Here is a 16,984-nt window from a genome sequence, read left to right as displayed (position 1 = left end):
CATCTTCAGTGAAAATGTCAACATACTAAAGTATTTTATGAAATAACCTAAGCCCAGTCTTAATAACTCTTAAGAAAACTTGCATGTCTGCTTAATACAAAAAAGTATGCCCTCACAGGCATACACACCTGTGGGTAAGTTGAAATATCAGTATCAGCAATCACTGCCTTTTACTTGCTAAGTGGCACAAGTGCATGTAATGTGTAGTGCATGTGGGTTTTGGTTCATCTGAGTACATGTGATGGGCACAAGAGGCAGAGCTAGAACTGCAATGTGCCTTTCTTTTTTCACCTGTGTAGTCAATGCTTGAGTTTTGTGCAATCCACTCATGAAAAATATTGCTAAGCATCACATAATAATGTTAAATTTATGCTCTCGTGGGACTGCATTACTAGCTGTCCAGAGCCACATGCTGCATGTGGGCTGTGGGTTGCCCAAGCCTGAACTAGGCTATTAGACCAGCAAGCAGATAGAAATTTAGACCAGTAGAGGTACAAAGCAGAATAAATTTTCTTTGTTTTTTGTTTTGCTTTGTTTTTTGCTAACCAGTCCTATAGTTTGTTTGTAAGGCTATTTACTTTTCTAGAAAGGAGCAACTCCTACTTACTTCTTCCAAGGACAAGTGGAATATTTATGTATTTTTAAATTCTAAATAATTTCATATCAGTGGTAGTCCAAAAAATACTAGTTCAGTAAGTTTTATCAAAATAAATTTAGTCTTTTTTTCTGAACTACAAGCAAGACATAAGATCTTCACATTGAAATTTATTGTAACTGCTGTTGTAAGAGTTTCCTTTTGTCTTACTGCAATCACTTTAATAGTCATAAAATCATTCAGTCATGTAATGGATGTTATTTTTAAGACACTTGTTATTTAACTCCTCATGACTGATTAGTACACGTTCTGTTACCCTTTCTCAAAATAGTAGGTATGCTTTATCTGATGCATCAATTATTTTTAAACTGTCATATGTATTTATTTTCTCACAAGTTTATTACAGGGTTTTTGTTTGTTTGTTTTGTTCTGGTTTTTTTTTTTTCCCCCCAGAATTCCAAGAAATCTGCTTATTATTAGTTACCATTTCTCTTTTGCTTTTACCACAAGTGTAGGCTACTCTTGTGCTTTTAAATAATGGATGATTAAAATTGCAGTCTTGTATTTTTCAAAATTTTCTTTCTTTGTGTTTAAGGAATAGCTCCAAATACGATGTTAGCAAAAATGTGCAGTGATCGTAATAAACCTAATGGGCAATGCAGAATTTCTCCAGAGAGACAAGCAGTGCTAGACTTCATCAAAGATTTGCCCATTAGAAAGGTAAGAGGTACTGTGACATTTATTATACAATCATTTATGTTCCTGATGTTCTAAAACGAAGATTTCTCCAGAAAAAAATAAAATAAAATCTAAGTAATATACTCCGTTGTGTTTTATGTAAGATTTTTCTTAGTGCAGGATCCACAAATGGTAATGTCCATTTTAATGTGCTTTTTTTTTTTTTTTTTTTTTTTTTTTCCCCCTCTAGGTGCCGGGTATAGGGAAAGTAACAGAGAAGATGTTAAAAGCCCTTGGAATAGTGACTTGCTCAGAACTTTACCAGCAGAGGGCACTGCTTTCTCTTCTTTTTTCAGAGGCATCTTGGCGTAGTTTCTTGGATATCTCTCTTGGGCTGGGTTCAACACATTTGGAAAAGTATGCTTTGGTTTTGTTACTCTTATAGTTCTACTGCTTACATTTTGCTAAATGATTCCATGTGTGTCTTATATAATTTATATTTGAAGACCAAAAAAATATTATGAAAATTAGGCTTGTGTGTAACATATGCAATTTGATAAGTCTGTTGAAGTTGCACATAAGCATATTTTATTAATCAAGTCGGTACAATTTATTATACTGATAATAAATATATATTATAATATACAATATAATATATATTAATGTATAATATACTGTTGTACTATATACTAGTATACCATTAGATTAATATATAGTTTAGGATAATATCAAAATTACTAAAATGACTGAAGAGATAACAATTATTTATCCAAAGCAGAGATGTTCAGTCATGTTTATTTTAAGAAAATAATACACCTTCACCGTTTTTTATTATCTGATTATGTTGAAAATCATATTGGTGGTAAACTGTCATGTTTCTATTGAAAGTAGGTAATTTTTCCTTGTCTCTTGTCATTTTTATGTTCATGTCTATAATAACTTAGGAATTTATGAGAATAGAATTGAAGATTTTAAAATTCTTCTTCATATCTGTTGTTCTGAGATTCATTACTGAATAGCTTTTTATCCTTTGGTTTGGATGAAGATAAATAATCTTTACTAGTATATCTGTCTTTTCAATAGTATACCTCATTTCTAAGCCTGCCCTGGATACAAACATGCAGCACTTAATTTTAAAACTCATAGCACTTTGCTATTTGATATTTTAGGAACCAAGATTCCTAATTAGGGATTGAGTCTTTCTTGTAAATATTACTTCCATAAATATCCTTCTGTCCTTTCAAAAGTTATACAATTCTATCAAAAAATGACTCGACCATGATTTGATTTCATTAGGAATTAGCTTCTGAAGTACCTTCTGAAAAACATATTCCACCTTACTCCCTGTACTCCTGTGACAGTAGTAGGTCTTACACTTATCCAATTTGTCTACAAAATAATACTGACAGGTTATAATTTGTAGGCAAGTAATGTTCTACCATGAATGCTTCTGAAAATTAAAAAAATACAGAAAGTTGATGACTTGAAAGAAAACACGCAGTAGTTTCACTTTGTGAAGCTCACTTGAATAAATTCAGATTGTTATTACATTTGTTTCTGCTATGATAATGCAACCTCAAATGCACCTTTAAAATTGGCAGACTTTCTTCCCTTATTCACCCTTTTTTAGATGTTATACAGTCTGGGAAAAAACTTGCCAAAAATTAAGATTATCGCTGCAAAGGGGAAGACATTTTTAATGATGTCGTCTAAGATTTGTTTTGTGGTTTGATTTTTACTAACACCAACTTGATTTCAGTTATTTTAATGGGGAGAAAGCAAGCCCTTAGTATATGGGCTCATGAGGTCTCAGTAAGTGGTTCATCTTATGGTCATTGCTTTTGACCGGCTTCTTTCTCAAAAATTTAAGGACATAAAATTTGTTACTTTTGAAGGAAGACTTAAACTTATAAACAGAAGAACATGAAAAGAAAAATCTCTGAAGGCATTCGGCATTCATTGTTAAAGAATTCTTGATAAAAACTGGAAGAAGAAGAAAAAAAAAACAAATAGCAATAAATAAATAAAAATGATGGCCTTAGGACATCATGTTTTCCATGGGCAAAAATTTAGGCAGAAAGCAAATTAAACCTTCAGATAAACAAATATTCTTATATGTGTAGTATGTTTGGGATTTACTTGCAGTACTTGTGTTATACCTAGGAGAAACAGAATCAGATTTTTATTTAGTTTTCAGATAACTCTTTTTGATAAGAGACGAAAGGTTTATTTTGCAAACTGGTAATTCTTATTGACATCTGTAAGTATTATTATATATTATATGGTCATATTTATTAAGTGATATATATATGTGTTGTCTTTGCACTCAGTCAAGCTTAATGTACAAGATTTGCAGAAAAAGATAACACTCAGATTTTACAGAGCAGTTTACTGTTATTTACTGAATCACGATTGAAGTTTTTCTTGTTTTTCTTTTTAAAGGGATGGAGAAAGAAAAAGTATGAGCACTGAAAGGTATATATTTTGATCTTAAAAAATTTATGTTAATCACTAAATCTACTTCATGTCCCAGTGGTTTTGTTAGTTATATAAATTCATTTTGTATTTACATATGTTATAAAGCTAACCAAGCTCACTGAATCACATTTAGGCTCCACCCTCACCCCAGTCCCTTTTGGCTTCAGAATAATCTGGAAGTACTCCTGGTTTACTTCCCATTTTCTCATCATCTGCTTGTCTTTGAGCCATAATGTAGAGTGAAAACATTTAATGTTTTATGTTTCAGTTTAATGCCAATATCAATCTAGTAGCCTGCAATCACATGGATAACATGGATAATGCAGTGAAGTCCTGAAAGGCACTAATTTTGCAGGGGTTGCTGAAATGTGTTTCCTTATGCATAATTTCTTACTAATTTAACACTCCTTCAGAAGGCAATGTGTTATTTTAAAAGGTGAGGTTTTGAAAAGAAATTTTGGAAGTCTGTTTGGAAAGAAATTACTGCAGAGAGAATCTGCAGAGAACTGTAGTAATTATCCTGCCATCATCTTAGAAAATAAGGAAAAATTAATATTCCTATGGAGATGTAATAGTTTGGGGCAATGTTAGTAAGGATTTCCTTCTAATACCTAATCTAAATCTCCGCTCTTTTAGTTTAAAACTGTTTTCCCTTGTCCTATCACTATCTGCTCTTGCTCTCCAATTTTTTTTATAAGCCCCATCAAATATTAGAAGGCCACAAATGATGTCTCCCTGGAGCCTCTTCTTCTCCAGGCTGACCAAACTCAGGCTAGTCTTACTATGGTTTGCAGGCCGATAGATAATCTGAGTAAGCTATTGCCTTTCTGTGTTTCTACCTTCCTTTGTTTTGTTCTCTCTGAACAAAGATGTGGTTAGATGAGAAACATCAGTGGGCTGCTGGGATCATGCAGCTAGTTTATATGAAAGAAAGAAGGGTGCTTGAAATTGCAATGTCTCTATCTTGCCCCCTTCCAAACTTCCAAATCCTATAGCTTCCCATATAGTACAGGATTGCAATGCTGTAAGTCACTGAAGTGCTACCTATGTTACATCAGTTACATCTTGGGTAATGGACCCACACTAAAATAATCAGTCTGTTAGTTTGGTAGCATGTAAACATTCCTAGGGGAATGTGAATCTTAATAGAGGATGGCTATGCCATGCAATCCTGTAAACCTGAATATAACTTTGAGACATGAAAACTAGTGCAACTGTAGGGTCTTTGCAATCATTGCAAAAATATCAAAATATAAAGCCTGAAACGAAACAATGGATTTGTGAAACTTTTCCAGAAACACCGAAAAGCTGTAAGCTTTGATTCCAGCGTGCCCTAAAACCATGACTAACTGCAGCTTGCTTTTCCTCATGTTATTCCTAAAAAGCAGATATGTTAATGGAAAAAACAATACTTAATTCCCCTGATGAGAAGCTCTAACAACGTTTTTGGCAGAAGGCTAGTTTTTCATCCTCTGTGACTATCCATAATTATCCTAACTGGCATATTTTTCTTTGTATCTGCATTATTTATTTCTGACACTTGGCTCTGATGTTGACTTTCTAGTCTTCTCTTTCTTCTGATGTTACACAGCAGTGTACAAAGCAGATTACATACAAATTACTTTGCTGCCTCCGTGAATTCAGTTGGTGTTAGTATTCTCTCTTGCAAATATTTAAACATTAATTACTTTAAATCTTACTCATTTTCAACTACTGAATGAGAAGTTGAGCTGCTGAATTATTTCATTTTTTGAGGGGTTTAACAAACATCTTTAAGCACATAAATGTGCATAAATCTTTTTGTACAGTATTTATATCAGTATCTTTTTATATCTTTGAAGTAAACACTCAAATCCCATGAAACCTTCTTTTGATGTAGATTTATTCAAGTGTTAAAAAAAAACCCAAAACATTTAGATGGCAGTCACTGAGCAAGCTTTAGGGTTCATATTGAAAAAAAACAAACTTTGTCTTTTTCTTAGAACATTCAGTGAAATTAGCAAGGCAGAAGATCAGTACAGCTTGTGTCAAGAACTCTGCAGAGAACTTGCTCAGGACTTACAGAAAGAAGGACTCAAGGTATTTTTTTATTCTACTTTCTTTCAGAGGGACACCACTCTGCACTCAAAATATAGTATGAATCAGCATCACTTAATGCAGTCTATCTTCAGGAAATTATCTTAATTCATTTGCAGCTAGTTTGAATGCTTTAGACATTGTTTTGATTTTGTTCAGATGGATGTCTAATAATAAGTTTAGAAAAACTTATTTCAGCTAACTAAGCTACAGAATATCTTAAAAATTTTTGCTAATGTCAATTATAATAAATATGAGAGCTGCTAAAAAGAATCTGTTGCCTATGAGCTGTGCTCTGGTCAATCATAGAATCATAGAGTCAACAAGGTTGGAACCTCCAAGATTATCCAGTCCAACTGTCCACTTACTGTCAGTATTTCCCCACTAAGCCACGTCTTTTAGTATAACAACTAAACGTTCTTGGACACCTCCAGGGATAGTGACTCAGTCATTTTCCTAGACAGCCCATTCCAGTACCTAACCACTCTTTTGGAGAAGGAATTTTTCCTAATGTCCAACCTGAATCTCCCCTTGCACACCTTGAAACTATTGCCTGTAGTCCTGTTGCTAGTTATGTGGGAGAGGAGACCAACTCCTCATTTTGCCACAACCTCCTCTCAGGTTGTTACAGAGAGAAATAAGGTCTCGCCCGAGTCTCCTCCCGACTGAACAATCCCAGTTCGATCAGCCTCTCCTCATCAGTCTTGTGCTCCAGACCCCTCACCAGCTTCACTGCCCTCCTCTAGACAAGCTCCAGAGCCTTGATGTCCTTCTTGTAGCAAGGGGCCTAAAACTGAACACAGTACTTGAGGTGCTGCCTCACCGGAGCTGAGTTCAGGGGGACAATCACTTCCCTGCTCCTGCTGGCAACACTATTTCTGGTACAAGCCAGGATGCCATTGGCCTTCTTGGCCACCTGGGCACACTGCTGGCTCATGTTCAGGCAGGCATCAGCCAACACCTTCAGGTCCATTTCTTTCACACATTCTTCCAGCCACTCTGCCACAAGTGTACAGTATTGACTAGTTAGGGGTTATTGTGGCCAAAGTACAGGATCTGGGATTTGGTCTTGTTGAACTTCATCCCATTGGCTTTGGCCCATCCAGATACCTCTGTAGGGCTTTCCTAATCCCAGGCAGATCAACACTTCCTCCCAGCTTGGTGTCACTGGCAAACTTACTGAGGATACGCTCAGTCTCCTTGTCCAGGTCATCAGTAAAGATATGGAACAGGACAGGCCCCTGTACCAACCCCTGGGAAAGACCACTCATGGCTGGTTGCCAGCTGGATTTAGCTCCATTCACCACCAATCATGTAATTCTAATGTATTTAAAATGCTGTTTCTCACCTATCTTTATGTAAGATCCAGTCAATAGCCAGTAGTGTAGTTTAAAAAGCTCACATGTTCCCAGTTTGCAGAAAAGTTGGTCGTACCACTCAATGTATGAATGATATGAACAGCCCTTGTGTTCCTTCTCCCAAATTTTTTTTTTATGAGGGTTGCTCTGAATGTAATGCGTAATATTTTATGATGTTGTTTCATGACAACAAATGGTGGTATGGCAGTAGAGAGGTTGAATCTTCCCACCAGTATTCCTTTACATTTTGTTGCTGTGTGACAGATAGCAGCAGAGGGGCGAATTAAATGGGAGCTACAGGAAAGAAGTGGGCAGACTTTTTAGCAGGGTCTGTAGTGACAGAGCAAGGAGAAATGGCTTCAGGCTCAAAGGGGGTAGATTTAGGTTGGACCTTTAAAGATCCCTTCCAACTCTAGGGATTCTTTGATTCTGTGAAAATAGCATCTGACGTGGAAGTCTGTCTGAAGCAAGAGTGTGGAACTGAATTCCTCCATGTGGAAAAAATTGTACCCACTGACATTCATTGACACTTGCTGAACATTTCTGGAAACCAAGCAGTGGATGTGAGCGCAGTGATGTAGTGAATGGCACATTTCAGCAGTAGTGACAGCAACATCAAAGACAAGACACATTCTGAACAGCTATGTGGATTTTTATGAGCACAGCATACCAGGTCCTGATAATTGCTGGCAAAAATACATAGCTAATAGTGTTGACTATGTTGAAAAATGTTGGTTTGTAGCTGAGAATTTTTCTATCAGATACTGTTACTGTGCTCTTTGTAGATTTTGTAATTTCTATGGAAATAAATCGGAAGCATTACATTTGTGTTTTCTGGAAAGAAAGACTTCTGTGGTGGTCTTTATGGTAAAGCAAGGAATAACATTCAAGACCAAAAAGTTCTTATTAGTCTTCTTCTGCCATAAATGATTGTCTCAGTAGGTGTCAAGTTGAAAGAGAAATCAACAGCAAATAGGTCAAAGGAGTAATCTTACAAAGGCACCATAGCACAAAAAGCGCCACTAATTTTCATTTGGATGGTCATTCCAAGTCACAGTTGTCATGGAAGGTGTTGCCAGAGAATATCTGTGCCAAACATAGGTGTTATGTGTTGCTCCGACAGCACTCAGGAAGGATCCTTAATAGGGTATTACTTACACATCCTTAATAGCAAAACTTAGATACCTGGCACAGAAAGTTTCTGAGTGAGGACATAATTTTTGGTAGACTGGGTAGATGTTGTGTCTGTAGCCATAGCCTAAAATCTATTGAACATATGCTGTTGGCAGGAGGTCTGCTGGGGACCATAGCTATCTGACCTACTTTAGAGAATTTGACTTTGGCAGCAGTTTAAGTGTAAAATCTTACAGATAAATTTTTGGCAGTAACTCTTACTGCACACAAATAAGAAGAAAGTCTTGACTGTGGCTCTAAGGCCATTATAGAGGTGCTGCATTAATATCTCTATGTGTGCCATATAAGATATGTATAACTTTTCTTTTTTTTTTTTTTTAAATAGGGTAAAACTGTTACCTTGAAGCTAAAGAATGTGAACTTTGAAGTAAAAACAAGAGCTTCAACAGTGCTGTCTTCTGTTTCTACTGAGGATGAAATATTTGCTGTTGCGAAAATGTTGTTAGGAACGGAAATTGATAGCGTTGCTCCTCACCCTTTAAGGATAAGACTTATGGGTAAAACTCTTTGCAGAATTAGATCATACAGCATATGGAAGTAATAGACTGTACTCTAAAGTAAAACTCATGTAAATGGATTTATCCTTTCTCCATTACCCTGGTGTTTTTGCAAAGTGAAACGGCTCTGGAGTGCTGAATAGTAACTCTAGAATGTTTTACTAATTGAAGATGTACCTTCCCTGCTACCTGATAGCTCTGGAACAGTACACACATTGGCAGGAGAGTAGAATATTAACTGCGTTGCAGTTCTTAATTCTGCTGCTTTAAAAAGGTTTCTAAATATGCTTTGCCATGCAGCAACAGTTTGTTTCCATACATAACCCCTTTTAGAAACAAATACATTAAATAGATGTGCGTAGAAATTTGAAGATGCTAAGTTTTGTGAGAAATTTGAAAAATGCTGTCAAAATTAATTCTGTATTTTGATTTTGAGGCCTGTGATTTCCTGTTTGAACCACTCAGTAAAGCATAAAACTTCGTTGTCTACAATATCAGAATGTGCTGCGGGGAAAAAAAGATTTGATGGGGAAACTTGATATGACTGTCCTTTGGACTGAATTTTACATAACTGTGTTAAGTTTATAGCCTCATATTATGGTACGAGGAGTTAATATTTGTGGGTATTGAAATTGAAAATGAAGTTGGACAAGTTTTCAGGTCTGATAAAAGTGCATGGATCTTGTGATCTGTTGTTAGCATTTGCAGGCCATTTAACCTCTGTTGATAGGAAAAAACATTCCTCTATTGAGTGGATGTTCACCTCGAAAAGGTATTTAGTTAAGTATCAAATTTTTAAAATATTGATATTTAAAATTGTAACTTCAGTTTTTTTTTTCATTAGGTGTACGAGTATCAGGATTTCTAAGTGAAGAAGAGAAGAAATACCAACAAAAAAGCATTAAAAGCTTCTTAAAATCAGGAAAAGAACTCGATTTTTCAAGGCTTCAGCCAGGGAGATCCAATCAAGAAAATCTCACAAAAAACTCAGAAGCATCTTCCAGAGGGAGTTTTTTTGATAAAAAGAGAGCTGCAAGGCAACTGAACAGTAATAATCTTTTTCCAAATGAAAGTGTAGGTAAGCAGCACTTTCATGGTGTAAAATCATCAGCAAATTTTGTGGAAGAAGCAAACAAGGTCACAGACTTGCAGAAGTCTAACGTATGTGAGATTTTCACGTGCCCTGTTTGTTTTGAGGAACAAAGTAGTAGTAATTTGGAAGAGATTAATAGGCATGTTGATGAATGTCTTGCTGGCAGTCTTGTTGAAGATACTGTGGAAATATCAAAAAATGACTTATCAAGAGAAAATACTTTTAACTTCTTATCACATTGTAAAAATGAAAATATTGATGACTGTAAAGAAAATGTAACAGATCAATTAGCAGGAACAGGCCAGTCAGCAAGTACATCTGAAAACTCTTCTGGCAATAGCAGAGATAAAAAATTCACTCAGATAGTCTCAGAAAAACCTCACAGAGAAAAGCAGCCTGGTGATCTCATTGATATTCCTAGAAATGCAAGCATAAAACAATGTCTCTCTCCGAAAAGAAATTCACAAGAGAATGCAGTACAGTTTGGAAGGATGGATCATACAGAAGAAACTAGTTCATCCTGTTCTTTTGAAGCCAGAGAAGACAGTGTTCTTGTTTGTCCAGTTTGTAATTTAGAACAGAAAACCACCAGCCTTATGTCATTTAACAGACATGTAGATGTCTGCCTAAACAAAGGTCTTATCCAGGAGCTGACAGAAAAAGATGATTGTTCTGCTAAGACTTCTGATACAGAAAATTCAATCAGAGTTGGTGAGTAGGCACATTAAGATATATTTCGTTACTCACATTATCTATTTGTGTAATGCCAATAGTGTGGTAGTTGTATACTTTTAACTTTTCAAGACTTTTTTTCAAGACATTTAAAGATATTTTTGCAACAAGTTCATTGGAGTAATGTCTGTGTAAGAGAAAACACCTCTATTTAAAAGATGTCAGATCAGTTTTATTGACAAACAAGGTTTCTCAGTGAGGTGGTAGTTACATAGTGCACTCTCATTTGCAGCACTGGTAACATAGGAATTACCGGTTATTTCTATGAATCCTGTCTGCTCCCTTGTAACCATAATCAGATTGGTGTTCGTGCTGTCACTGAAATTTAGGTGAAAACTACTGAAAATATCATTAATCTAGATCATTTCAGTTGCTAGAAAAGCTTAATTAATATGCTGGCTAAAACAGGCTGTGAACTTAAGCATAAAGGCAGGCATTGCTAACGGGTTGTCCTTCCGGTAAAATTTGTCCCATAGTTATACCTGCAACATGCTAAACCCACAGCCTGTTTACTCAAGTAGTTTCTCTTTTTAATGAAGCATTAATCATTTGCCAGATTCAGTTCCACTATTGTCAAATTAAAAATAAGAAAAAGAAAAAGAGAAAAAAAAAAGGGGGGGGGGGGAAGGAAAATCGTTATCCAGAACTGCTCTTTTAAAAGTTCTGCTATGTATATGATTTCTGCAGCATTATTTTTTTACTGAAGTAATACATTTTTATTGTTTCCAATTACTCCTCAGGAGGTTTAAGCAGAGGACAGAAGTGCACAAAACCATTACAAGGAACAAAAAGGTAAGGCTATTCTGAAACGGAGCACTCAACTCATATTTTAAAGTATTCAAGTTAAGAAAAAAATATAAATATATAAATGTATATATATAATTATATATATATATATACATATACATAATTATATACATATATATATACATATAAATATATAAATGTAAATAAATATCTATTGTATACGTATATATAAATTTTATTTTTATTTTTAGGTCTGGACTAACAACTTCACAGTCAGCATCAAAAAAGGCTAAGTCAATCGATTCCAAGCGTACAATTGAAATGTTTTTTAAATGACAGTGCAGCAGTGTACTTCATATGAAGTATTTCTTACTGTCTTATGACTGCAAATTAATTTAGCATTGGTGCAGGCTAGATTCAGATGGAATATGGCTGGATTCACATTGGAGCCATTGTATCTTTGTTATACTCTGTAAAAAGAATGATATGTGAGGTAGAAGAAGAGATATAACAGGTAATTTTTTTTTTAATAATACTTTTTTAGCTTATGAAAAATGTAATTGCTAGCACTTAAGCGTTCTTTTATATTGAACATGTGAAACTTTGTTAAGAGTCGCATGCAGTCTCATGAATTGTCTTTGCTGTTCAACAAAATAAAACAGGTTCATTAGAGCTGCCATAGAGCAAATCTGCATGTCAAGCACCTGAGAAAGAAGGTCTCATGAGGCAGAGTGTCACATTGTGCTTGCTGATGTCCCCCTTCTAAGATTTGACTTGCCACCCTCTCTGCAAGGCAGGGAGTTGGCAATGATAGTTGCTCAAGTTTATACTTCCTCGGACAATTGAACACCAAATTAATTTGAGTGATAATATAGAAGAGCTAAGCTACTTGATTTCAGTTCTTGTGAATGTCTGTCTTGTCACTGGACCAAAAACTGGTTGGTCTTCAAAAGGCAAGAATTCAGAGCTCAGCCAAGCTTTTATTGTTACCACTGAAAATTACTTCAGTATGAGGTGATGGACCCACCCCGAAGGGCTCTCTGTGATGAGATGCAGGATGACTTTGCTTGATACTAAAAATGTTAATAAACTGGGTGATGAGAGAAGGATTCTTCCAGGCTAGTTGAACAAATGCTGTTTGATCCTTGGCCTTTCCAAAGAGACTGAGAACCTCAGTTTTCTTTGCTGTTGTTAAATCGGTACCTGTTGGTAGGGCTAAATTTAATATAAATCAATGTGCAATAATAATATGAATATTGTATAAATACGTGCAATATGTTGAAATGAAGTATTCTTACTGTTTATCTATCTTTATTTAAAATTATTCTCTGTTTTTAAATAAATTTTATTTTATGAGTACATAAATGGAAGAAGGAAGTTTTAAAGTTCAAATATTTGAAATACTCTATGATATTCTTCTGTTTACACCAAATTGCTTAAATTTAGGTATTTTATAATTAATTTATGATGATAACATCTTTCTTAGAAGTTATACATACAGTGACAAACCCATGATGAAATATGAACTTTCAAAAGTGGGTAATCTGTAAAATGACTATGATAGAAGCTTCTGTTCCATTGCTTAACTATATGGGGATTACTCTGTGGCTTACTTTTATTTTTTTTTTTTTAATAAATGTGTATTTTATATGTTTTAGATGCCTAGGCTAAATTCAGAATGTATTTTTTCACTTCCAGATTTTCTGTAATGATTTCAGTGTCTCCTACCTGCTCATCTCTGTTTGCCAGGTGCCACTGTACCTGCAGATCTGTTATTTGAATTCATTTCTCCTTAATCTGCTCTGGACAAAATAAGCTAGACAAGTTCATACTATGCTGCAGTCTGACAGTTGACTTTGTGCAAACGAAGTCAGTGAGCAATCAGCATTAGCTGTTCTGCTGACAGAGGTGGGAGCTGGAAATTTCTGGTAGGACAGACATAAAAAGAGCTGAAGGAGCAGTGAATACTGTTTAAAAAGAAAATGAGCACCTGTCCCTTTATTGATTTACATATGTCTAATTTAATAAAGTGTAGAATCCAAGATAACTTGTCAACGTGTGTGTTATTTAAAGTTTGTTATTTTGCATGTGCATTACTTAGCAAAAAAAGGAAATTCCTCTGAGTGCTCGAACCTAGGTTGGCTTAGCCTGGAAAACTCTTTTATCATCTGTTTTAAAAAAGCTGTCATAGATTTGTCTTTGAGTACCATGAAGTTAAAATTGTGGAGTATGTTAGGTTTAATGTGGAAATAAAGCTCATGATATGATTCTAAATCCAGAAGTGTCTGTCTTTTGAGATATGTGTAAAATGTACTCATCTGGAAAGGTTATTCTGTATGTATATAGAAAGTGCCTGGTGTGACTGCTTTAATCTTTTCCTTCTAAATCATCTCTCAGATGATTCTTTATACCACTTTTGTTACTGTTCCTATCTAAAGAAGTCCTTCTGTTCAGGATTAAGTATTGTCGGAAACTTGTGATGCAGTAATTTCTTCTCAGTTCTTGTGGTGAAAGCTGTGCTAGCAGTGTTTTTGTTTAGCATATTTCTCTGACTGTTACTGTGCTGTCCGTTGGTAATAACTGTAATTAACTAAACACTGCTTTCACTAGCATCTGGAAAAGTCTTCATAACTTGCCTGTTTCTAACTTAACGTGTAAATTATTTCCTGTATGAACAATTCCATACTTCCTGTATTTACAGTCTTGAAGCACATGGATGATCTAGGATGGCTGCAGGTGAGAATTTTCTCTCTTATTTAAGGTAGATGTGTATTGAGTAGGAGAAGAACTCACTGACAGCAGCCCTGCAGAGGAGAACCTGGACGTGGCTCAGCAGTGTGCACTTTCAGCCCAGAAGGCCAACAGTATCCTGGGTTGCATCAAAAGAGGGGAGTCAGCAGGGAGAGGTTTAGATGGTAAGAGGCAACTCTACTTGGAGGCCAGTGAGGTGCTGGCATAGACTGCCCAGAGAAGCTGTGGATGCCCCATCTGGAGGAATTCAAGGCAAGTCTGGATGGGGCCCCGAGCAGCCTGATCTGGTGGGTGGAATCCCTGCCCACAGCAGGGGGATTGGAACCTGATAGTCATTAAGGTCGCTTTCAACCCAAGCCATTCTGTGTGAAATAATCTTGAATTCCTCTTCTAGTTATGGATAATAGAGAAAAGGATGGCATTTCTGTGACCTTAATGTTCTTCATTACTTCTGAAGAAAGGGATGCACAGAACATTTGTCTGTGAGGAACATGCTTGCCATCAGTGGAACAGTTACAGAAATGTCCCTCTTAAAAACAAGATTTGCTTGAGTTTAGCTTGTAAATCCTCAATCCTTAGAAACATAGACTGTAGAGCAGCATTCTCCTATTTAACCTGTTTACTGCTGTTGTAATATCTTTACGTACTTTCAGGTTTTGGAATACCATGTATGCAGAATGTCTTACAGTGGTTGGATGACCTATTTTTTTATTAGTTGTCTGGGCTGGATATCTCAATCCTTATTCTTAGAAACGTTCTACTGGGAATACATAAATACATTTGTTCATGCCATTTTGTTTTCAAAGTTGCTGACTTTCCATGTTGTAATTCTGTAGACAGGAACATCAGCAGCACAGAGTTTGGGCTTGAATTGCTCTGACAGCAGCTTGATCCATGCTGGGAGTTATTACAGGGTTTATCATGTCCCTGTCTCTCTCACATTGCAGTATGCAGATCCAATGAAGAGACTGAATTGTTGAAACCATCAGGAACCACATGTCCTGCAAGGCAGCCTCGGGAGCAGCCTGCAGATGCTGAAGTTTGCTTTCCAGCCGTTTTTCTGGGGATCTCTGCCATACATTTTCTCATTTCCATTTTTGTATGTGAGCACCTGTTGAGACTGAGCCTCTCCGTTTAGTTGTCCTTATTAGTAATCCAAAGCAAAGGCAAGCTGCCACCGGTAGCTGTGACAATGGGAGATGAGGGAAGGAGAGGGTGTGACTGTAAGGTGCTGACATTGCATAGGCTAACAGTTCATGCACTGGGTAACTTGGAATTGTGTAGATTCCAAAAGTAGAGTGTAATACACAATTTAATAAGAACGTAGTAGTTGCTGTCTTGTTTCTAGCTTTTGAAGTCTTAGCATTTACGGAGTGAAATTTTTGCTGTTCTTTATGCACTATTCAACATGTTTGTCTTAGATTTTTTCTTTCTAACGGTTCCATTTATTTATTTGTTTGTAACTATAAAAATATTTTAATTAAAAACTACTGTTTGTTGTTTTTTTAAAACAGAAAGATGCCCGGAGTTTGTACTGTTCTCAGCTCACGTGGCAGAGGGGCCACTGGAGGCAAGTAAAAGAGATACTCTAGTAATTCCTTGCTCTGCACTTTTTAATGGATTCTATGTTCTCAGACTCTGCATCAGCCTTTTCTGCAGGTTGCTGGGGCCATTTGAAAGAGTCAGTATTGTGGGAAGTGGTTAGAGAATGTGGTGAACTTACTATCTGCAAAGTTTGTGTGCATAACGTATGGCTGTACTGGGAACATTAGTTAAGAGAGCTGAGGGATACGCTGTGAAATGAGATAGTCTGATAGCAATTAGTGTGTGGAACTGACAGCCGTTGTTTCCAGGCTCTATCTAAAATTATGATCATAACTGTTTAAAGATTTCTGCTATAACTTGTGTTTCCTCCTTTGGGGCCAGTTGTATGTGCCAAATCTCGTAATTATAAAATGGTTTGTTGCCTCATTTTGGAAAAAGAGGATTAATGTTGCAAACCGTGCGGCTGTACAACCTACCCAGTCACCACTCAGAAATAAACCTCTGCCTCTTAAGAAGTTTCACTGGAATGTTTGACTCACAGGAAGCAAGTGAGAGCGTTCGATGGGCAAAGTATTTTGAGTCCTTCAGATCATCATCAAATACAGTGTTAATAATCGTGGACCGTTTAGGAAGTTAGAAAGAAAAAAGTACAGTGAAGGAACTCAGTGTCTTCAGTTGTGTAAGGCTGACAAGTGGTCGCTCTGCATTCTTTGAGCTGCTTTTCTAATATTAATTTTAAAATAACGTTAGGAATGCCAGCTACTGCTTTTAAAGCAAAGTTTGACCCAGTCGCTTTAAAAGGCAGCAATTTTTATGCCCTATCTCAGACAGTGACTGTCTGCATGGAACAAAATAATCCGTGCTGGTGTAAGTAGACGAAGGTAACCCTGCATCTGGAATTCAAGAGTAATGAGAATTTCCTAATTAGACAGATCTCAATATAGTGATCCACTAAAACTGCCATATTGATGTATTGGTTTTGACTGGACTTGGACAAAAGTATGCGAAAATGTTCTCTGAAAACGAACCGAAAGTCTTGTGACTGGATTAATTCCAGCTGCCTCTGTTACTATACCACATGCTCCTGTTTCTGTCCAAATTAGGCCATTTCTGTCTCTCGCATCCCAAGAGCACGCCGTGCTTGCAGGGGACTCTCCTAACTGGTAATGATCTAAAGCAGAATAATTCCAAGAGCAGCTTCTCCCAGAGTGGCCTTCAGCCTGCAGAAGGCTTGGCTGAT

At 36.3% G+C, this 16,984-nt stretch overlaps 1 protein-coding gene across 11 annotated transcripts in view; it reads left to right on the top strand.

The window, feature by feature from the left end:
- Positions 1–15,689, top strand: part of POLK (DNA polymerase kappa) — a 36,201-nt gene extending 20,512 nt beyond the window's left edge. For 9 of the 11 annotated variants that reach the window (XM_015277221.4, XM_015277218.3, XM_015277217.4 and 6 more), the window contains 8 exons: positions 1,191–1,315; positions 1,524–1,690; positions 3,716–3,748; positions 5,734–5,830; positions 8,705–8,876; positions 9,721–10,680; positions 11,442–11,493; positions 11,700–13,490. In XM_015277221.4, coding sequence (XP_015132707.1) covers positions 1,191–1,315; positions 1,524–1,690; positions 3,716–3,748; positions 5,734–5,830; positions 8,705–8,876; positions 9,721–10,680; positions 11,442–11,493; positions 11,700–11,784 — 1,691 coding nt within the window. In that variant the 3' untranslated portion in view covers positions 11,785–13,490. 11 annotated transcript variants of the gene reach the window in all.
- The last annotated feature ends 1,295 nt before the right edge of the window (positions 15,690–16,984 follow it).

Source organism: Gallus gallus, chromosome Z (assembly GCF_016699485.2).
Source record: "Gallus gallus isolate bGalGal1 chromosome Z, bGalGal1.mat.broiler.GRCg7b, whole genome shotgun sequence".
Classification (NCBI taxonomy): domain Eukaryota; kingdom Metazoa; phylum Chordata; class Aves; order Galliformes; family Phasianidae; genus Gallus; species Gallus gallus.
The sequence above is the reverse complement of the archived record's forward strand: the minus strand, read 5'-3'. Positions and strand labels throughout refer to the sequence as shown.